The sequence below is a fragment of the Mesoplodon mirus genome (assembly GCF_964341445.2).
Source record: "Mesoplodon mirus genome assembly, chromosome: X".
NCBI classification, from domain to species: Eukaryota; Metazoa; Chordata; class Mammalia; order Artiodactyla; family Ziphiidae; genus Mesoplodon; species Mesoplodon mirus.
In genome coordinates, this window is record NC_138981.1 from 31,055,543 (window position 1) to 31,079,045 (window position 23,503).

At 33.8% G+C, this 23,503-nt stretch overlaps 1 protein-coding gene across 2 annotated transcripts in view; it reads right to left on the minus strand.

Moving 5' to 3' along the window:
* The window catches only part of DMD (dystrophin), a 2,064,872-nt gene that overhangs the window by 1,325,731 nt on the left and 715,638 nt on the right, over positions 1–23,503 (minus strand). For both annotated transcript variants that reach the window (XM_082609524.1, XM_082609523.1), the window contains exons 20-22: positions 17,002–17,243; positions 11,064–11,244; positions 2,651–2,796 (exon numbers count right to left, since the gene is read on the minus strand). In XM_082609524.1, the coding sequence (XP_082465650.1) occupies positions 2,651–2,796; positions 11,064–11,244; positions 17,002–17,243 (569 nt within the window). The remainder of the gene's footprint in view (positions 1–2,650; positions 2,797–11,063; positions 11,245–17,001; positions 17,244–23,503) is intronic.

The window sequence follows — 23,503 nt, forward strand, 5'->3', positions numbered from 1 at the left end:
TTTCATCAGTGTCATAATTTTCTGCATACAGGCCTTTTGTCTCCTTAGGCAGGTTTATTCCTAGATATTTTATTCTTTTTGTTGCAATGGTAAATGGGAGTGTTTTCTTAATTTCACTTTCAGATTTTTCATCATTAGCGTATAGGAATGCAAGAGATTTCTGTGCATTAATTTTGTATCTTGCTACTTTACCAAATTCATTGATTAGCTCTAGTACTTTTCTGGTAGCATCTTTAGGATTCTCTGTTTAGTGTCATGTCATCTGCAAACAGTGACAGCTTTACTTCTTCTTTTTCGATTTGGATTCCTTTTATTTCTTTTTCTTCTCTGATTGCTGTGGCTAAAACTTCCAAAACTATGTTGAATAATAGTGGTGAGAGTGGGCAACCTTGTCTTGTTCCTCATCTTAGTGGAAATGATTTCACTTTTTCACCATTGAGGACGACGTTGGCTGTGGGTTTGTCATATATGGCCTTTATTATGTTGTGGAAAGTTCCCTCTATGCTAGAACTACATTTTGAGCTAAGCAATTTATTGTGAGCCTTCTCTCGTGTCATTAAGTATTTTTCAAAAACAGATTTTAATTGCTTCTGCAGTTCATTTAACCATTTCCCATTATTAGCTGTATAAATTAATTTTAAGTTTTCCACTCTTTTAAATTATGTTTATGATCTATTTATCTATATCTCTATGTATCTATATCTGAAAAGTTTTCCTCAGCAAAGCTTACATTCAATTTACATTCCCACTAATAAGTGAGATGTAGTTCATTGCTGCCAGACCTGCACTTACTATATCTTTTGGGTTTCTTTTTTTTTTTTTTGCAATTTAGTATGTAAAAACTAGTATCTCATTTTGTAAATTTGTACTACATTCTTACAATTTGTTTTGTTAATTAAAGTATAATTGAGTTAATATATTAGTTTCAGGTGTACAACATAGTAAGTCAATGTTTTAATAGATGATACTCCATTTAAAGTTATTATAAAACATTGGCTATAGTCCTTGTGCTATACAAGATATCCTTGTATCTTACTTATTTTACACATAGTAGTTTGTACCTCTTAATCCCATACCCCCATTTTGCCCCTCCCTCACCCTTCTGCCCACTGGCAACCACTAGTTTGTTCTCTATATGAGTCTGTTTCTGTTTTGTTATATTCATTTATTTGTTTTATTTTTTTAGATTTCTTTTTGCACTTGAGTATGTAAAAATGTCTCATTTTGTAAATTTGTACTACATCCTTTACAATTTGAGTTACAATTTTTCATAGGATTAATGGTCATTTATGTCTCTTTCTGGTGACTACCTTATTAATGACTTACTCAGACAAATGTTTTCCTTATCTCATTTTTCTTTACAATTGGCTCTGGTATTTTTACAATGTTTGTGATCACTTCCATTGATTTTTGTGCTTCCCCATCATATGTTTTTAAAGTTTTATTAAAAATTTCTCCAAAATTTATGATTAAAATGTTTTTGACTTCTTAATCTATGTGGTAGTTTGTTTTGGTGTAACATTTGACACAAGGTTCTAACTTCATTTTTTTCAGTTAGTTAATAATTCATCTTCTCAATAATATTTATAAATAATTTTCCCTCCATCACTGTTTTATCAATGGAAATACACTGTCCCATTCATCTGCATACCGTTTCTTTTATACTTAACCCACTCCCCTAATTACTATACCTTTGTACTCTTCTGTCTTTCCATGTATAGTTTTATTAAGTCACATATTCTTCAAAGTAAATTTTGGAACTATTCCAGGTATTACAAACAACAACATAAAGGGGCAAAAAGATTAAACTGTTATAGGTTGTTTGGTATTATAGTAGAGGAAATAGTTTAAATAGGACAATATATACTGGGAAATGTTTAAATAAAGATTTCTTTGAAGAAATTCTTCTAAAATTACTTTTTTAGGAAATCATATTTAATTCCCAAGAAAGAACTCTTGATATAGAAGTTAAATTTTTAACTTTTCTTCTTAATTTAATTCTCAAAATGTGGACATATTATCTCAGCTCTTAAATACAATGAATGAATATGCTTTAATGTCTTACAAAATAAAATGTGATTAGATATACAACACATGCTCTTCAGAACTAGCAGGGAAAGTATTCTAAAATCTCATACAAATTATTTCTTTAATTTCCCATATTAGTATTTTATTTCCTGATATAACACCATTAAAATATAGTGAATAGAACTCAAAAACGAATTACAATATTATATCAAAAAGGGTTTAAATTAAAACTAATTTTATAACTACATTAATTTTACCACTTTCTTTTTGGAAATGTGAGAGGAGCTCTAAATCAGCAAGCAAAGGGGAGGAATGATAACAGAGCTTCTATAATAATCAAAATGCATGTTTCTGAAAATATACACTAAGCAAGAATGAATATACTTCATAAGTAGACCGTATCATTGTTTTCAAAGATGGAATTTTTATCTTATGGAGAGAAGGCACAAATGCATAAAATATTACACTTTTAAATTCTTAATCTTCATTTTTTTCAGCTGGTAAACTATCATACTAGCCACGATTATTTTAATTCTAGTATTATATTAAGGTTATACCAATGTGATTCCTTGATAGATGAGATCTGTACTATATTGTTTAAGACATTTAAATAGTCACAGACCTGTAACTCCCCAAGTCTCTGCTCCATGATCTCATATTCAGTGACAGTGACCTGAGGTACAGAGAGTTTGGTTTCTGACTGCTGGATCCACATGAAGATGGTACTCATGGTCTCCTGATAGCGCATGGGTGGCAAAGTGTCCAAAACTTTATCAAAAGGGAAAAAAAGAGAATCATTTAACCATTTAAAACTTTTTCATTTGTTTTCCTAAGCTGCCAGCAAACTCAATCATACTAATAATTACAAATATTAACAAAGTGTGAAAACGTTAATATACAGATTAGAATATGATTATGTTGTTGAAGATAAATTCCTATTACATGCCTGATATTTTGACAGAAACTATGCATATATTACATCGAATCCTCCTATCAGCCTTGCAAGATTTGCATTGTTTAATTCATGTTTTTTAAGGTGAGGAAATGGAGCAACAGAGAGGCTGAGTAACTTGCCCAAGGTAACACAGATGGTAGTCAGAGAAACCAAGTAGAGTTCGTGTATATTTGACTTTGAAGCCTACTCTCTTTCTGTATTATCATTTGCCTTTGGGGAAAATAGTATCATTATCTACAGCAGGTGATATTTTATATTACATCAGTTCATGTTGTATTTTACTAAAAGAAGCACAATTTGTGTGCGCTTAGTGTCAGAAACTCTAATAATGATCACACACATTATCATTCTTAATTCTTACAATAAACCTGTGAGATAGACATTTTTATTCCATTTACATTTGAGGAAATAGAGGCTATAAAAGAAGGCCAACTAATTTGTTCAGAGTCAAACATCTAGTAAGTGTCACAGCCAGGATTTTAAACCAAGATCATCTTGTTTCAAAGTCAAAGCCACCAACAAACAATGTACTTTCTCTAACATATATGTGTATATATATATATATATATATATATATATATATATATATATATATATACATACATATATATACATACAAACACACATACCACACACACATATATGTATTTGTACATACATATATTCATTCCAACTATATATAAAATTAGGGAATGAAATATATATATATATGGGAAAGTACAATGTGTATGTGTATATATAGCTATATAGAAGTTTTAAATCTAAAATGTATATATGTGTATATATATTATTTATTATTATACATTATTTTCTATTTTATACACACCCACACAGATTATGTGACTTAAGTAGCTATACTGACCATGTTCAAGGTTGAGAATTTTGGCAGAAAACTGGAAACCATAAAAATGATTTTAAGTGTTTTAAGAAGAATAAAAAAGAAATTGTAGAACTGAAACATGCAATAAGTGAAAAGTAATAACACAATGAATAGGTTTAAATGCAGATTAGACAAAGCTAAACAGAGAATTAGTAAATCTGAAGGTAGGCCAGAAACATATACATGTATGTGTGTGTATGTATGTGTATTTATATATATGTATACATGCATATACATATATATCTGGAATGAAGCATGGAGAGACAAACAGATGGAAAATAAAGATGAGAGAATAAGAGACATAGGAAAAAAACAGTAAAATGAACATAAATGTATCCCAGAATCATGGAGAGAGACATGGGACAGAAGCCACATTTGAAGAGATAATGGCTGAGAATTTTCCTAAATAGATAAAATCACAGTGCAAAATACTAGCTCAAATCACTTTATCCAATTGCATTATTTAAACCACATTATTTTTATCAGATAGCCTATGAGTTTCACTTCTATATACCAATTCCTTCTAAACTAAATGAGAAGAATATAGGAAAGTATTTTGCACGCTAGTTAAGTGGGGTTTTCAAACGGAAAATATATTTCTAGAAAGTGTGTTAGAAAGGGATACTGAGAATTTTACTCAATGTGCTTATATTTATTTGGCAGTTCATGCCCAAATTTATTTTAAGAGGCCTTCTTCAACCTGAGCACTTCTGATTTCATACTGAAGGATCTCAAAAGATCTCTGTGGTACTTTAAACCTCACTGCTTTCTTTCATATAAATAATGTGTTCCTCTGCTAACTAGATACATTTGAATGCTAGGTAATTATTAATAAAAACAAAGAGGGATCTCATGAATAGTACTGAAGTAAAGGAGTATTTAGTTATGATGAAGCAAAGAGTTGGAAGGAGACAGGTCTATGGGTAGAGACAAGGAGGTATGTTGGATAGATTATAAAATGTACAAAGTTTGGTTTAACTGAACTTGAACACATACATTCTGGAAAACAGTGCTTGATTTCCTTGTGGCAGTGGCTGGGACACAATAAACATTTATTAGAAGCTTGTCAGAGGTGATATGAATCAGTCCAATTTTATCCAGATGATGAATATATGTCAGGAGAGAAAGATAAGTATAGAAAGAGTTGATGAAGATATTAGGGTTACTTTTTATTAGAAAAAGATCAACAGGTTTTTCATGAACATCTATCAGAACTGCTTCTCCATTCTGTTTGTACAGAAGGAGGCTGTGTAGCATGACAATTAGCAAGTCTGATTCTGCAGTTCAGTAAATCTGTGCTTTGGAATTGGCTCTCCACTCACTAGCTTTGGCAAATTACTTAACACTTTAGCATCTTAGACCTCATTTATAAAAATGGGGATGTAGATACTTCCGGGAGAATTAATTAAAGTCATTTATTATTCCTTCATTCAGCCAATATTTATTCAGTGCTCTGAGCACCAGGGAAGCAAGAAGTAAAAATTAAAATAGCAAAGCCTTGGCTTTCATGATGCTTAAAATCTAATTGGTGAGTCAGAAAATTAACAAACAAATCAAGAGACTATAATGACTAACAGAAATAAATGGCAGTGAAGAAAAATTAAGTTATGGCGGGGGCGGGGGGGAGATCCTTCCAGATAATGCAATAAAAAAAATTTAAGATTGAGAATTAGATATAAAAATGTTGGAGCAACGAGGATTTACACAAGGGATGGTGGGCAATCAATAGATTAGCAATGGAAGATACTACTATCTCCAAGCTTAGAGGGACAAAGGGAAGAGGTGTGAGATGGTGTTACAAGAAACCAATAATTGGAACCACCCAGCAGGAGCTGAATTCACAGGGGGATTCCCTTTGGGGATGCAGGGTCCCTGAGGTATGCTGTTTCCAGAGAGGGCTAGAAAGTTGGAGGATTCATTCTCAGCCACTGACGGAGAGGCACCCTGTAACACTGAGAGGGGAAGAGAATATTCTATCTTCTCTCCTCTTCTCACCTTCAGTATCCTCCAAGTGCCTCCCACTGGCTGAACCAAGCAGGTAGACAGTTTAAAAAAAGGATCCTAGGAAGTGTAGTTTCCATAGGAAGAGCAGGGAATGGCACTGAAAAGAGACAAACAGAAGATGTGCCTGGAGATGATGGTGAGAGTGCGTATAGAGGGGAGGGAATGGAATTTGAGAGGGGCAACAAAGTACATAAGTGGTTTTACCAATATTCCATTTCTTAAGTTTAGTAGCTCAGTATGCAGATTTCTATTTTTTTCATTATTTAAAAAATGTCTATATGTTACAGAAACTCTTTGAATATAATAAAAGTATTAAATAAAATAAAAAGGATAGAAAGGGACTAGACAGTGAATAAAAAAGCCCTCTCCTTGGAACTATCACTTGACAAGAGACTTAAAAGCACTGAAGGAGGGAGCCATATGAATACAGAGAGGAAAGGTTTTCCAGGTGGGTAATAACAAGTTTAACAGTCCAAAGACATGAGTAATTCTAGTAAGGTAGGAGCACAGCAAGGAGGCAAGTGTAGCAAGAACAAAGTGAGCAAGGTGAAGTGTGGTGGGACATTAGGGCAGGGGAAACTACGACCATGAAGGCCTTTGTAGATCTTAATAAGATGCTACATTTTATTCTAAATTTGTCTCTATATTTGCTGATTACTGCATCCATTGCTGGGTACATATTTGCTATTATTATTAGCTAGAAGGGAGATGCAAGACAACAGGAAAGTGGAGGAGACATACTCAAGACTAAGTAGAAATTGTAAGAGTTTAATACAAAGTTTTATCTATGTTAATAAAAGGAGAACACTTCCTTGCTAGGGAGAGAACAAAAGCTGAATAGAGGCACTCACGTTCTTTCCTTTGTGGGGAGAGGTAGGTTCCTTTGAACTAATTTTACTTTCTAGAGAACCAGATGCATAGCCAAACCTAAGACATTGCTCTGAAATGATTTACAAACACACACACATACACACACAATGTCCACACATGAAGACATACAATGCATGCATATGAATATCCTAACACACACAGAGTGAATTTAAAAAGTTAGTGTCCACTTCATCCTGCAAAGAGAATCATGATCAGACCAAAATTTAAATAATAATAATAGATAAAGATCAAGGGAAATGGTAACAAAAAGGATGAAAGCATTTTATTTGTTTAACTTCAGGTTTACTTAAATACTGTTGTTTCAGTACTGGTTAATAGTTAATGGTCATTTAAAAATACATATACAAGGCATAGTTTATTATATTGCACAGCATATTTAACCATGTATTTGGAAGAGTGTTTAGACTGTGCTGAGGATAATCTTGGCATTTGTAGCATCCTGGGGAAAGATTGTATTTGTAGTTGTAATTGTACCTACATTAAATGAGAGGAAACAAAGATTTTCTGACTTGTCAGCTTATCACCAAAGTGATAAGGTAGCATGAGCACTGTACAAGTATAAAACAGTTACTTAACTCATAAATATATGTTATAATATTATAGATGGTCCAAAACTCAGTCAGCATCCACCTATGGAATAGATCAAAGGAGGGAGGGAGGAAAGGAAATAGACAGACAGACTGACAGAAATAAAATGCCATACATTCAAAGAATCCATTGTTTTTCAGCACAGGCCAGCATAAAACAAAAACCTCTCAAATCCAGAAAGAAGATGACCACTGAAACATTCTAAATTATTAAATAATAAATTTGATTGATCTTTCTTCTATTAACCAATACAATTCTAGCTAGATCTTAAGAAATAATCACAACTTAATACATTATTTTTCTTTGTGTCAAACAAAATGTCAACAAAGTACACATTAATTTGCATTATTCAATGAATAACTTACATTATGTAAAGTCTCAGGTTCTCTTCAAAACCTTGATAAAGTATTGAAGAATCCAGACCACCATTGCATGTGGGCACTATTTACCATATTGTATAGATGGAATATCTTATTCTGTATTCTGATTCGGGATGTTTGGGCACATTTTTTTCCTTGAAATCTGGATCCTAAGTAAACTCTCTGGGTGTTTCACAGGTGGATTGCTTTGGGGAGGAGCTAGAACTGAAACAGGACTTAGCATATCCATAGTTTCTGAACTAGCTATCTCACTACCCATGTGTGGGTTCATCATTCAGGAAATACATCTGAAGAGCTGTGGGAATAGTTACCCAACGGGCTCTAATCTCACCCTCAAGTCCACTTCATTTCTAAGGGAGGCCCTGATTGTCTTCTCCCTTCTTTAGCTTCCTTCTGGTCTCTCAGTTTAATGAGAAGGGAAATATTTCAGTTTCTGAACTGTTGATCTTTTTCTGTATAACTGCTTTGGATCAGTATTTGGATGCAAGACGTAAAGTTCTCCCGTTGAGAGCTAAACCAAACTAACACTCTATTCTGAGAAGACAGAACGACTTGTGAAAAGATCAAATGCCTTTGTTAGTATCTCACAGGTAAATTATTTAGCTCAAGCAAAACCCACACAAGGGAAGATCCTTCCTAGTCTCTCCACGTGTACTTTTGCTTCCTTTCAATCTATCCTCACCGCTCAGTTTCTGAAAATGAAAAACTGATTTATGATGTTATATCACAGCATAAAACCCATCAGTATTGTTTCATTTTTCTCATGTTAGTGTCTAGAACCCTCACCGTGGCTCATAAAAGGCCCTTCTAGACTGTTTGCCTCTCTAAGCTCACCTTGCATCACTCTCTCCTCTCTGTGCTCCAGGGACACAGGACTTCTCAGATTCTTAGCTAGCCAGCACCTACTACCCTTAGCCTCACTAATTCCTGTTCATCTTTCAGCTTCTGTGTCCTCTCTGAGGACTAAGAAAGATAATTTATAAGATTGTTGTTTGTAGACTAAAAATTACTATGAATATAGAATACATTTAACTTTTAATATTATTTTCTCATATCATCTTTGCCAAATACCAACCACCAATTCCTCACACCAGTTTTCACCATTTAAAGTACACTTAAGATTTCAAGTTTTTGTTTCATTGTGAGAACACTAGTAAAGAAGAAAAGGAAAGAGGGAATGAAAGTCAAGATGGATTCGCAAGATGGTAGCTCTTATCTGCTGAATACTTAATATGTTCAAAGCACCATGTAATAATACAAGAAATGAGATTTACTCCCCGGTGTAAGTTTGGGGGAAAACATACACATGGAAAATTCCTTGAAAATAATTATTAATTAACAAACTGAACTGCAATATGACTTGATGTGGTGAACTTTTATTCACCATTTTTATATATGTACATAATACATATACATAAATTATATATAAATATATATTACATAAAATTATATATAATTTATACATATAATACATAATATATGCAATGTATAAATTATATATACATAACTTATATATAATATTTAATACACATAATGCATGTAAATTATATATACAAATATAAATTGCATAATTTATCATTCATATATATAATCCATATTTAATTAATGATTATTAATGAATCAAAACAAGTTTTCCAAAAGAGTGAATCAAAGTGTTAGAGATATTTTTGTTAATACAGTGGAAAGGAGTACATTTATTTAGACATAAATGAAATGAAAATATTTGGCACTTTTATAAACAATCATCATATATATGCAAGATAAAGAGAAGACATGCTAATATAGATGGGTATACTGACAGCTGTATGAACAGAGGTTATATATTATTATATATTTATATTATGGTATCATAATCAAATCTGTTATCATCACACATCAACATTCTGAACACCTTTAAAAGAAACAGAAAAAAATGTTAAACCTTAATATAGTGAGTAAGTATATGTAAATTAAAATTTTTTAAGTGAATAAGCTCCTTTGCCAACCAGTTACAGTATAACCATTAACATGTACTTGACTTTAAGGGAGGTTTATGGATTTTATGATAAGAAAAATGCATTATTCTTAAATAGGTCAACGTTTGAAAATTTAGGACATTTACAATCTTTTCCCCAATTGATTTTACAGAGGCCCAGCAACAAGTACACTGAAATCCACTAGAGGGAGCTGACGTTACTGTAAAGTTGTATTACCTGATTCCCTATCAGGAAAATAAACCTCTCAGTAAAAATGACTCAGAAGTAAAAGAAAGGAAAAAAAATGCATTTATCTTTCATTACATGACCTCACCAGGAAATAAAAAGGAAAAAAAAAAGGAAAGTGAGGAAAGCCCGTGTATTACACTATGCTGATTCTAGCAATGTTATTATGTGGTAAATGTTTTGCACATTTACAAAGGAAAGCAGTTAAAAATGTGTGTTCCAACAAATTAAAATTTCAGTAGAAAACAAATATATGTTCTTGTGCTTCTCATGACAACTTTGAGGATGACTTTTTAAAAAATATTTTTATCTTAATGCCTTAAAAATCTAGTTTTACTCTATAATCCTTTGTGTGTACATATATATATATATATATATATGTATATATGTGTATGGTGAACCGAAGACCCATTCGCTAATCCTTAAAAATGTTCATAAACCTGCCTGTCAAAGGAATTTTTGTCTGATGAGTAGGGATATTTGGACTGTGTATTAATATCATAAGAGCAAATTGGTGAGAGACAAAATTGACATTCTGAAAAATTTGCTCATCATATGGTAGGCATTTGCATAATTGCCCCACTCATACGTTGTATTTTACCAGTAAATGAGAAAAAGAAGATATTGTATAGTTATAGTGATCCAAGAGTAAAATGCAGCCCAAAGAATAATTTGTCCTTGGCTGAGTTTCAGTTGTCACATGTATGCTAAGCTATAATAATCTTCATATAAACTGACAGAAGTATTAGCAAGATGCCTCGCTAGATATCCTTGCACATGAAGCAAACTGGATTTGATGAAAACCTACTAACAGGGCTTCAACTGCTCTTTTATTTCCTTCAATGTTCCAAACATTTGACTGTAAAATTTGCAACCCGCCAAGGAGAAGTTACGCCTATATACAACATATACTTTATTTGTTCTTCATAGTCATGACATTATTATGGAGGGAGCAAGAAATGGAAATCTAACAGATTTGTTTTCTGAAAACAACATTTCATTAGTTGTTACTACAGGTTGTAGAGAGTATGGTTTCTTTGATGGAAATCATTCTTTCATGTTAGTACTTTCTCTTTTCATGATAAATAACTAATTTGGAAAACATCAAGTTAGTCATTTTAAGTATTTTTACTTACTTGTCTGTAGCTCTTTCTCTCTGGCCTGCATATCAGCAAAGACTTGGTTAAAATGATTTGTAAAGGCCACAAAGTCTGCATCCAGGAACATTGGCCCTTGTCCTTTCTCTTTCAGGGTTATGCTTTGAATTTTTAATCGCTCAATTTGAGGCTGAAGAACTGACAGCCGGTTGACTTCATCCTGTACCATAATTTAGAGTATTAAAATAAATAACGTTTTTACTTTGCATACATTACATTTTTGCAAAGAAAAGTATTAAAAGGCAGTGATGCTAACTTAGCTTAATGCCCTTATCAAAATATTGGTAAGAAACATCCATGATGGCTGAAGCAAGCCTCCAGCACAGGTGATCAATTTAAGAATATCTTGACTCTTCATTCAATAGATATCATCATATACAGTGATTTTTAAATTTCAAAATGACATCATTTAGAACATTAATGGGCATAAATACATACAGCTGAAAAGTACTATGAATGACCTTATATCTTTTTCATAAATCAAACATGGATGTTTCTCTACACCGCTCATGTCAAAATTGTGCACCTTTACTTCAAATTCTAAGCTCATTCAATGAACAATTTTCTTTAAATTCATTTGTGTAGAATATCAATTATATATATAGCTACATATGTCTGCGTATATACATACTACATTAAATTACAAATATGTTTATATATTAATTTTATAGATTACATATATATGTAATCTATGTAATATTTATGTATATACACACATATTTGTGTCTATAATTATCTAAGTTTTGTACAGTCTTATCACTTCTCCTGACTGAACAGGCAATTACCATCATTTTAATTAGGGAGACTGTTTGCTCTGCTTTACTCTTGTTGTCCTGGCATAATTGTTAACAGCACCCCCTTTCACTCTCAACACTACTCTAATTTAGTTGATAAAAATCACAAGGACACTCTGCCGTGCTGTCCAATGTAGTAGTCTCTCATCACATGTGGCTATTGAGCACCTAAAAAGTGCTTAGTCCAAATCTAGATGTGCTGTCACTGGAAAACATACACTGAATTTTGAAGACTTAGTATGAAAATACAAACTCGTAGTTTTAAATAATGATTAAATCTTGAAATGATGATATTTTTGATATATCAGGTTAAATAAAATACATTATTGAAATTCATTTATTTACCTCTTTTTCCTATTTAAATGTCATTTCTAGAACATTTAAAATTACACATGACTTGAATTTGTGGCCTGCATTCAATTTCTTTGGAACAGTGCTGTTCTTGGTGTAAATGTTTTCATACTCTTTTGTTTCCAGTGAAGTTGCAATTCATATGTTTCTGATAAATACATAATTTGAACTCAAACAGAAATTTCAAAATGCTCTTTTTTAAAGTATTATTTCCATGGTTGTTCACTTAAAAGTCATAACTATGCTACCTCTAGAAAAAAGTACTTCAGGATCATTTATCGTTCAAAATGTAAAAAGCAGGAGAATTAAAATGTAAAAATCGGATCACAAGACAATTAGAAGGAAAGGAAAATTGATAGAATTATAATAATTATGAACTAAATATAAATCTGAGGGCTTCCCTGGTGGCACAGTGGTTGAGAGTCCGCCTGCCGATGCAGGGGACGCGGGTTCGTGCCCCGGTCTGGGAGGATCCCACATGCCGCGGAGCGGCTGGGCCCGTGAGCCATGGCCACTGAGCCTGCGCGTCCGGAGCCTGTGCTCCGCAACGGGAGAGGCCACAACAGTGAGAGGCCCGTGTACCGAAAAAAAAAAAAAAATCTGAGCTTCCTGGAAATTAAAGTAAAAAAAAAAAAAAACTGTTATTTTTGGATCCATGCATACTCTTTTAGAGAGAGTAACTTTTGTCTTGGGACTGAATGAGATAAATTTATCACATGGATCCTTTCATAGTAGCAATACTACCTAATGGACAATCTATTTTTAGAAGATATAAAGATAACTTTCAGAGGAATTTTGGTATGTGTTATAACAGTATGAGTTGATTCAGGTAGGTTAATCTCTAACAATCAAATTCTTTTGGTAGGTGAAAATTAAAGACATTTAGATAAATAAGGAGGTGACCCCATCTCTCCCATTCAAATATAAAGCCTCTCTATCAAGTGCTAGAAGGTAGGAGCATATTCATAGAAGAAGAGTAAGATAAGAGGTAAAGGGTAACACTTTGTGGTTTGGATTATAGAATTACAGACATGCACTTTGTACACCAGACTTGCAAATGGTACCAATGACATCTGCCGTGAAACATTTAAGAACCTGATTTACATTTGGCCAGATGTAGGGCCATCATTCTTCCTTTTTAGGGAGCTATATAATGAGTCTACAGTATAGTAAAGTATGTTCTGCAAAACAAAGGGGACTTTGAAACTAATAAAACATTTGGGCAAATGTTCAGCAGGGACCTTAAAGTTCTAAGAGTAAATTATAGGAAATATCATTTTGACCTCAAATATTTAACATTTAAAAGATGTTAACAATTACTCATTATTTCCATAAAAGGGCCTTAGTGTGGTTGGTCCTCCAGAGTAAGGCATGTTCTCTCAGTCTATTTATCCTTTAAAATTATATGTTTATCTACTAGAAAAACTTGTATTTTTTTCCTCAGGAAAGGGTCCATGGATTTCTTCCAATTCCTAAAGGGCTCCCTAATCCCCAACATATTAAGAACCAGTTCTGGCAAACATTAGATTTTGAGCTAAATCTGCACCCTAATTTTAGAAACATCTCCAAATAACAGAATGCACTGACAAATAGGATGGAGTAATTTATCAACCTATTACTAATCACAACCAAGTAATCACAATTTCAACTGTTGTGTGAATGACATGGGGCTTATCCTGCTAAGTATTTTGCCTAAGGTGATTCATCAAACTAGCAGAAACCAATGGGGCAGAGAGAAACAGTAAGGAGTGATGAAGAGGTATAGACTTCCATCATCAGAATTTGGAACTTTGTGGTTGAATGCAGAAAAAAGAAATGACTTCACTTAGGATGACTTCTCTAACCTCGAGAGAATATTTAAGATATGTAACCTCCAGTGATCTCCATTCACTCCTCAGATAAAGACCAAGGTCCTAGCATGCCCTTAGAGTCCTTGCTTTGTCTCCTATATGCTTGTCTTTTTGCCTCCATCTTTCATCTTACGCCCCCACCCTTCTATGCCCAGAATTCACATTGGCCTTATTTCAGTTATTTGGTCATTATTGCTCCCTCCCACCATGTTCCTTCTGCCTGAAGCCTCCTTCCCTGCTGTTCTCTTAATTTCAACTCAAATGTACCTGCCTCAAGGAAGTTGCCCTTGGTGGCTCTGTCAAGGTCAGGTTTTCCCTGTTAGACACTCTCCCAGAACTCTGTACCTCTGTTTAAAGCATTTGTCCCGGTGGTAATTTAACATCTGTTTATTTAATCATTTACTTAATCTCTCTCTCACCTACTCCAGGTAAATGCTATGAGGGCAGGGTCAATGAATGCTCACTCTAATATTCCCTAAACTTAAGTGTGTCTGCCACCCCAGTGGGTCCTAAAGGTAGAAGCATCACCCTAGCAGGACTGGAAGGCAGGGCATCAAGCCAAAGAAGATTATTCTCAAACCTTAAATCCAGTGGAATTTGCCTTGCTAAATTTTGGACTTGATTAGGACCCCTTCTTTTTTCCCTATTTTTTCTCCTTTTGGAATGTGAATGCCTATCCTATGCCTGTCCCACCATCATATATTGGAAGCACGTAAGTCATCTGGTTTCACTGGTTCATAGCAGGAAAGAAGTTCTATCTCAGGATGAATGATATCTCGAGTCTCATCCATATATGATTTAAATTATGAAGAGACTTTGGACTTTAGGCTTTAGGGTTGATGCTAGAATGAGTTATGACTTTTGGACTTTGGGGGCTCGTGGCATATAACAAGGACATAAATAGAGAGAATTGTGAGAATTCTGTGAGTGAGAATCTGTGTACCAAATCATGTCCCCCAAAATTTATGGGTTGGAGCTCTAACCCACAATGTGACTATATTTGGTGATAGGGCTTTTAGAAAGTAATTAAGGTTAAATCAGTTCTTAAGTGCAGGGTCTTTATGTGATAGTACTGGTGGCCTTACAAGAAGAAGAGAAAGATTTTTTTTTCCCCTCCATGCACATGTGCCAAGGAAAGGCCAGGTGAGGACGTGGTGAGAAGGCAGCTGTCTACAAGACAGAAAGAGAGTTTTCACCAGAAGTTGAACCCTGCCAGACCTTCATCTTGGACTTTCAGCCTCCAGAACTGTGAGAAAATAAATTTCTTTTGTTTAAGCCACCCAGTCTATGGTATTTGTTATGGCAGCCCAAACCAGCTAATACACTTAGTATCATTCTTGGCCACATTAGAGACACTGAATATGTATTTTATGGATGAATGCATTTTGTAGATGTTATTAATATCTATATCTGAATCTCAAGAAACAGGTTAAGGTACTATCAACAGATTTTTTATCACAAGAAATAATACAGATGGAGTATTCCTCTAATTCACAGGGAAAAAAAGTCATGGATTCTATTCTTTAATAGCAAAATGTATCTAGAATTACAGGGAACAGAAATTACCTACACTTGCATATTTGCCTAATAAACTAAATGCCTTGCTGTACGATATTCTTTATCCAAAAATATATTTCCTGAGTTTATTTACTTCCTAGTAAAGCTGTCGGTCCAATATTTGAAGAAGAATCATCAAATCCTTCAACTGATTTTCCCTTCAAAATAGCTTTGAATTTCCCCTCACTTTCTGGATTCAATACCACCTCCAAACCAACCCTGGTGCCTCTCCATCTCCAGTCTTCCATTATTTAAACCACTGTTTTCAAAGTATGCAGATTAACCCCCATTCATTGCTTTTAAAATTAAGCCCACTCATCTCAGTTTACCATTAAGGTTTCATTCTGGAAACCTTTTCATCTATCCTCTAATCAATTTCCCACATTCCATGAAAAGTGTAACTATGCATAGTAACATTTTGTAGTAACTATGCAAAAAGTTCAAGTTGTTTATATTGATATATCTTGTTTATTTACACGTGCAGAATACTCATTTAGTGTCTTTCTCAGGCCCTTTTGTGTGTGCTGTGTCTTGTTTGCCCCTCCAGATATACTGCCCACCCTTCTGTGACCCAGGAGAATGACATTTATAGATTAAAGCTCCTTGTCGTCTGCCTTCTGATTAAGTTTAGTTGATGGGGACCACTGTTCAGATTCTGGAGGCAGGGAGGAGAGCAAAGTAGGGTGTTTATTTTTCTGGCCCCATTCCTGTGTTGGTACTGTGTTGGACTGGCTCTTAAAGCTGCCTTTACAATGAGCATCTGACTCTCCTTCTGGGTTTCTGTAACTTCTCGCTCCCTGATCCTTTCTATCTTAAGTATAGTAACAGCACTGATGCTGGGTTACTGTACTATCCTTTGAGGTTCCTCTACACTGCAAGTACATATAAAAAATATTGCTGTAAAGGAACCTTCCTCGAAGTATCCTAAGTTAATGGACTGTCAGTTTTAAAGATTTTCCTCATATATCCAATTATACTGTATATCAGCTGCTTCTGTTTGTGTGGATTCCACATTTTGAACATATGACTGTGTTTTGCTCTTTTCACCTGAGCTGCCATAAGAATTGGACAGCGCCAAATTACTGTCCATTTTCCATAGGATACGTGTGGTTCCTATACTCCAACACTGCCTCACCATTTTGCAAACTGACAAAATCAATTAACTATGTGTAACTAAGTTTTTGGGGATTCGGGCATCCATATGTTACCTATTTAAACTCATTTTCTTCGCTTATATTTTGATCTTTACTGTGTTTAATTAAACCCTTAAGAGGGAAATTTTATCATTAAATAATTTGCTATTCTTCTGGAAATTTCCAAGAAACTTCTATTGATCATGCTCCAAATAGGAGGGAAGAGTCTTACCTTACAATTTTTTAACTGGCTTTTAATTGTTGTTGGCTCTGATGTGGTAGTGGGTTGGGTTTTCAACCAGTTTTCTGCAGTAGTTGTCATCTGCTCCAATTGTTGTAGCTGATTATAGAAAGTGATGATGTTGTTCTGATACTCCAGCCAGTTAAGTCTCTCACTTAGCAACTGGCAGAACTCGATCCACCGGCTGTTCAGTTGTTCTGAGGCTTGTTTGATACTGTCAGCATTAACACCCTCTAGAAAGACATATTTTATAAATATATCCACTGAAGCCACAGACTGAAAGACATTATCTGAAAACCAACATTGACTCAAGTTCCAAACTATTCATCATCTGAATTTCAAACAAATCATTTATTTACTGATAAAGAAGTTAAAATACCAAGATTTCTGATTATTGACTGCAAATTACTAGAATTGCATCTTATCAAAGAATATGAATGTAGCAAAGTACTAAATAAGGATACATAAGATGTAGAAGAGTAGAAAATATTTAAATTTTAAAAAAATGGTCAAAGCTCTGATGGTGGGGATGGAAGATTACAGACAAATAACTTTTTGGATATTTCCAAATAAATGTTAAATGTCATGTATATTAATAAACTATACTTCTAAAAAGTAACGTACATTTTTGTTTTTTAAAACGCCTTTGAATTAGTTGAAATGTTATTATTTGGATTTTTAAAAAAAGGAAAAAAGTGAGTATGTATAAAAAATCAATAATTCTCTGTTTATGCTACAGAAAGCCAGAAATAAGTGGATTGCCCATAAATCCAAAGAAAGGAAACAAGCACTAGGAAAAATAATCTTTCTAATTAGAAAAAAGGTTTTCAAATTATTTACATATCATTTACAAATGTGGAAGTTGATCTGAAAGTTTTAAAATCATCTATAGAAATATTAAAGCAGAAAAAGTCTATCGAGGGCAAAATGGAAACATAAGCATATCATTATCAACTTAAGTCTTCTGGAAAATCTAGTACATTTTAGGGAATATGCTATGTCTTTTAACATATACCATCTTATTTAAATTTTGTCAAAATGTGATATATGACTAATGCCAATCCAATGCAAGTACAGCAATATCACATTAACTCTCTAAAGTTCATAATATGTAATGTTCTTACACACACACACACAATTTGTTTACATAGTAACTTCTTTAATAAATTACACTATATAAAGATATATATTAAATATGATATGCATGTTAAAACATAGCTATGATAGCACTAATTTTATAATATTTCTGGAACACTGAATATTCAAATGTTTCCTATTCCTACATATACTCGCAGATCTCAAAAGGGATCATAAGCTCACTGTAAGATTCTCCCTCTAGGTTAAAGTATTTTAGGGGTAAAATGATTTAGTGAAGACCAAGTTGTCTAGGAGAATCTTCTTTTATGAATGTCCATTTTACACAACTTTCTGGTAATGTGATTTAGTTAACTGACAAGTAAGTTATTACGTTATTAAAAAGTGAAGACCATCTCCAGCAAATGTGAGGCCTGTGGTTCTGCTAACTCGTACATGCCTCCCACTTCACTCTTTTTAAAGAATAAAAGACATGGATTTGAAGTCAACAACTATATTATTTTATTCTCCTTTACTTTCCTCTGCTCAGACACCTAATTTTCATTTTGTTGTAATTATGTCATGCTGCCAAACCACGTCTCTCAATCCATTTGAAACACAACTCTAACTTCGCTCATTTCAGAGTTTGACACTAGCCAGGATGACACTGGAGAAAACAAACTTCGCAAATATCGTTGGCAACGATCTTTTCCTCCTCCTTTGCCTGATATATTTTTGAAAAAAATTAATTGAAGGGCTTCCCTGGTGGCGCAGTGGTTGAGAGTCCACCTGCCAATGCAGGGGATACGGGCTCGTGCCCCCGTCCGGGAAGATCCCACATGCCGCGGAGCGGCTGGGCCCATGACCCATGGCCGCTGAGCCTGCGCATCCGGAGCCTGTGCTCTGCAACGGGAGAGGCCACAACAGAGAGAGGCTCTGCGTACCGCAAAAAAAAAAAAAAAAAAAAAAAATTAATTGAAAAACTAAAGAGTAAAAAGATAATATATGTATATTTCTATATATACAGCTATATAAGGCAGCCCGTGGTTTGCAGGAGCTAAATATTCCTCTAATACCCTCCCTAACAGCTAAGGAAGTGACTGGTTTTATTGACACATCTGGATGTGTTGTGGGATATTCTGTTTGGGATAATTTGGTTTTGAGCAGTGACCAAGAATTATACTAAAATATGTTCTGAGGGATGCCACTAAGAAACTATAGTTGTAAAATGATCATGTTTGTTACAAAATATACGGGAAGAATCCAAATCTCCGGTCATATAGGCATTCAGTTTGAGAAAAAATACTACAATAAAATGCTGATATTATTGCTGGAAAATGAAAGGGAACAATTTAAAAGTACACAGGGTAGAAACTGTAAATTATGTTAGAAAATGATTCAAAAATGTGCCATGGATCTAAATGACCAGATGTTTAGGAGAAATATTTTCAGCATATATTAAGTGTGAATAGGCACTTAGAAGAAGGAAGTCAGTCCTTGGTAGTCCAAGTCCATGACAGACAAACAAGAGATGCTAAAGTAAATTAAAAGTACTGATGGAACGATACTGGATTGAATTTATTTAGCATTTGTCCAAATGATAAGGGAATACAGAGAAAATTATCTCACCGTCCCTGAGGTCAACCATATGAAAACCCCTTAGCAACTGGAAAACTAAAATCATAAATTAATTTTAATAAGAATAATGCATGCTAATTTAATCAGCAAAATACAAATCAAACTATAATGAAGTATCAATAAGTTCTATGGTACCTATTAAAATCCAGAGCTAGAATTTAATGACTCCTTGATCATCACCCAAAACTATCAGTTCAATATGTCATGCCCAAAAAATGTCCAGATGCTAAACATTGCTGCAAAAGGAATTAATATAAATGAGAAAAGTGAATTTAGTACAAATCCACTATGAAATCTATATACTCTCCACTTAAGAGCATATTGATTTTTATAACCGAATAAAGGGAATTAAAATATAATAATAGGTAAAAGAAGGATCTCCTTATTAGGATAAATGGTAAAAGCAGGCAAAAGGGTATAAAAGTTCACAGCAAAAGCTCTGGTATTAGGCAGACCTGAGTTCAAATTTGGTCCCTGCCCCCCACCACTGCTTTACTAAATGAGTTAACTGGGTTCAGTTAGGTAATCACACTGGGCCTCATTTTTCTCATCCATGGATTGAGAATTGACACGTACACACAGCTATATTTAAAATAGATAACCAACAAGGACCTACTGTATGTATAGCACAGGGAACTCTGCTCAATATTCTGTAATAACCTAAATGGGAAAAGAATTTGAAAAAGAGTAGATACATGTATATGTATAACTGAATCACTTTGCTGTACACCTGAAACTAACACAACATTGTTAATCAACTATACTCCAATATGAAATACAAAGTTAAAAAAATACAATTGACCTCATTGGACACCTATCAGGGTTCTGAGTTAACATGTGTGAATTGTTACACCAAGCATGACATATACTAGGCAACCAATAAATATCAGTCAATGTTAATACAAAGAAATGAAAAAGAACATGTAGGAAACAAGGAAAAGAAACCAGATCTGTCAAATGGTAAATTAGGGAGAGGGGGAGTCTTTTTAATTACTGAAAAGGGTCATTTATGAAAAATAATAAATATTTTTTAAAGATAGTAATTTTATATAATATGGCACTAATATGGGATATAGAAAGTATATTTATATACTTTTAAGAGAAATTATATTAATCAGTGATGAATCCATAAGAGTTTATTAGGGAATCTTGGAATAATTGGTCATAAATCTGTAATCATTTGAAATTAAAGTTACACAGGATAGCCAGGCTAAAAGTTAAAAACAGAAATTTCTAGATGTCACTGGTGAAGATATGATTTTGACTGCAGAAAATCAGACATTTTATTTATTAACGATTTGTATGGAAATACTGTATTAATTCATATATGAATATGCTTCCTGCTCAACTAGAGTATAACCTGTCTTTCTAAACTATAAACCCCCCTAAGAAAAATCTCTCCACTGGCAGTATCTGATAGAATTCTCAGCTTAGAGTAGGTATGAAATAAATACACTTTACTTGTGAACTCACCTAACACCAAATCGATATCTTACTTCATACGAATACAAACATTAGGGGAGCAATAGCCACAGACACGAAAAGCCAAACACAAGACGCATGCAGTCTCTCTTGCTTCAAGTCTGCTTTAAAATACTTGGGGGAGGGATCAACAGCACTGTCACATGTCACATTACTTAATGTGTGTCTCTCAAACTTAGAAATGCCATTACTTCAACTTCATCAATTAACTGGCCATCTATTATCCAGTACTAGTAATGAGATTATGAGAAAGTCCCTTAAAACTTTTGCAGAATAAAGGTACTAAGTGTTTCCCCAGCAAATACTATGAATAATTTTATTATTATATATAATTGTTTTATGTGTATTTCATAGAATTATGCTTCTTAACTGAAAATTTTAAGTTTCATGACAGTTTGTAAGTATAAATATCTGCAAAGTTTTAAGTATCAATCATTTGAGCATCTGTTTTTCTAATTTTTTGTTAGCTACTTAAGAATACAAACACTAACTCACCACACATTATGAACAATACTTATGGAAACCATTTTGTAGCAGCACATTAGAATCTCAGGGATAATGGATCATAATCCATTCACATCTCATATTCTAAACAACCCCTGAAATAGTCTATGAATAAATATATTGCACCCAGAGGAAATGGATCATTACTTGAAGTGCATCCATTAATTTTATTACTTGTGTACAGTGCATAACAGACTGTTAGAATAATTTTAATTGTGCACCACCTTCCATGGAAGTACTTCAAAACTGCCACTTAAAGTGAAGTATTCCTCATCAAGTATATTCAGCATTAGCCATAAAGTCAGGGTAGAATAATGCAAAAACCTGTGTTTTCAGAGCTCCTGAATTAGAAGAATATTTGGAATGAAAACTTAAAATAAAGTTGCTAATAAATAGTTCCTATTTTTGTTGCATATTAAATGAGGGTCATTGCAAATACATTTGGCATTCAATATAACAGCCTAAAATGTGACAGAAATTTAATTAGAGTCCATGAAAATGAGGTCTGAGTATTATAGGCTAATTCTAGAGGTTTTCTGGTGACACTAACTTTTATACAACTGCCACGTCATCTTATTTTAAAAATAATAGCTTTTAAAAATTAATAGGTTGACATAAAATTCATATCCCTAATAAGAATACATAAATTTATGTATATAACTTTTTTCTCTTTCTAAACAGTATTGAATTATAAGAGCAAAAAGTCAGATCCCTACTCATATTTGTTTTTTTTTTTAACATCTTTATTAGGGTATATTTGCTTTACAATGGTGTGTTAGTTTCTGCTTTATAACAAAATAAATCAGTTATACATATAAATATGTCCCCATATCTCTTCCCTCTTGCGTCTCCCTCCCTCCCATCCTCCCTATCCCACCCCTCTAGGTGGTCACAAACCACCGAGCTGATCTCCCTGTGCTATGCGGCTGCTTCCCACTAGCTATTTTACGTTTGGTAGTGTATATATGTCCATGCCACTCTCTCACTTTGTCCCAGCTTACCCTTCCCCCTCCCTGTATCCTCAAGTCCATTCTCTAGTAGGTCTTCATCTTTATTCCCGTCTTGCCCCTAGGTTCTTCATGACCTTTTTTTTTTTTTAGATTCCATATATATGTGTTAGCGTACAGTATTTGTTTTTCTCTTTCTGACTTACTTCATTCTGTATGACAGACTCTAGGTCCATCCACCTCACTACAAATAACTCAATTTCATTTCTTTTTATGGCTGAGTAATATTCCATTGTATATATGTGCCACATCTTCTTTATCCATTCATCTGTTGATGGGCACTTAGGTTGCTTCCATGTCCTGGCTATTGTAAATACAGCTGCAATGAACATTTTGGTACATGACTCTCTTTGAATTATGATTTTCTCAGGGTATATGCCCAGTAATGGGATGGCTGGATCGTATGGTAGTTCTATTTTTAGTTTTTTAAGGAACCTCCATACCGTTTCTCCATAGTGGCTGTATCAATTTACATTCCCACCAACAGTGCAAGAGGATTCCCTTTTCTCCACACCCTCTCCAGCATTTATTGTTTGTAGATTTTTTGATGATGGCCATTCTGACCGGTGTGAGATGATATCTCATTGTAGTTTTGATTTGCATTTCTCTGATGATTAATGATATTGAGCATTCTTTCATGTATTTGTTGGCAATCTGTATATCTTCTTTGGAGAAATGTCTATTTGTTTTTGTGACTAATATTCCACAACAACAGTGATCACTTTAATTTCCTCCCTTCACACACACATACACACACACTGGGCACAGAGTCTCTTCCTTTGGAGATT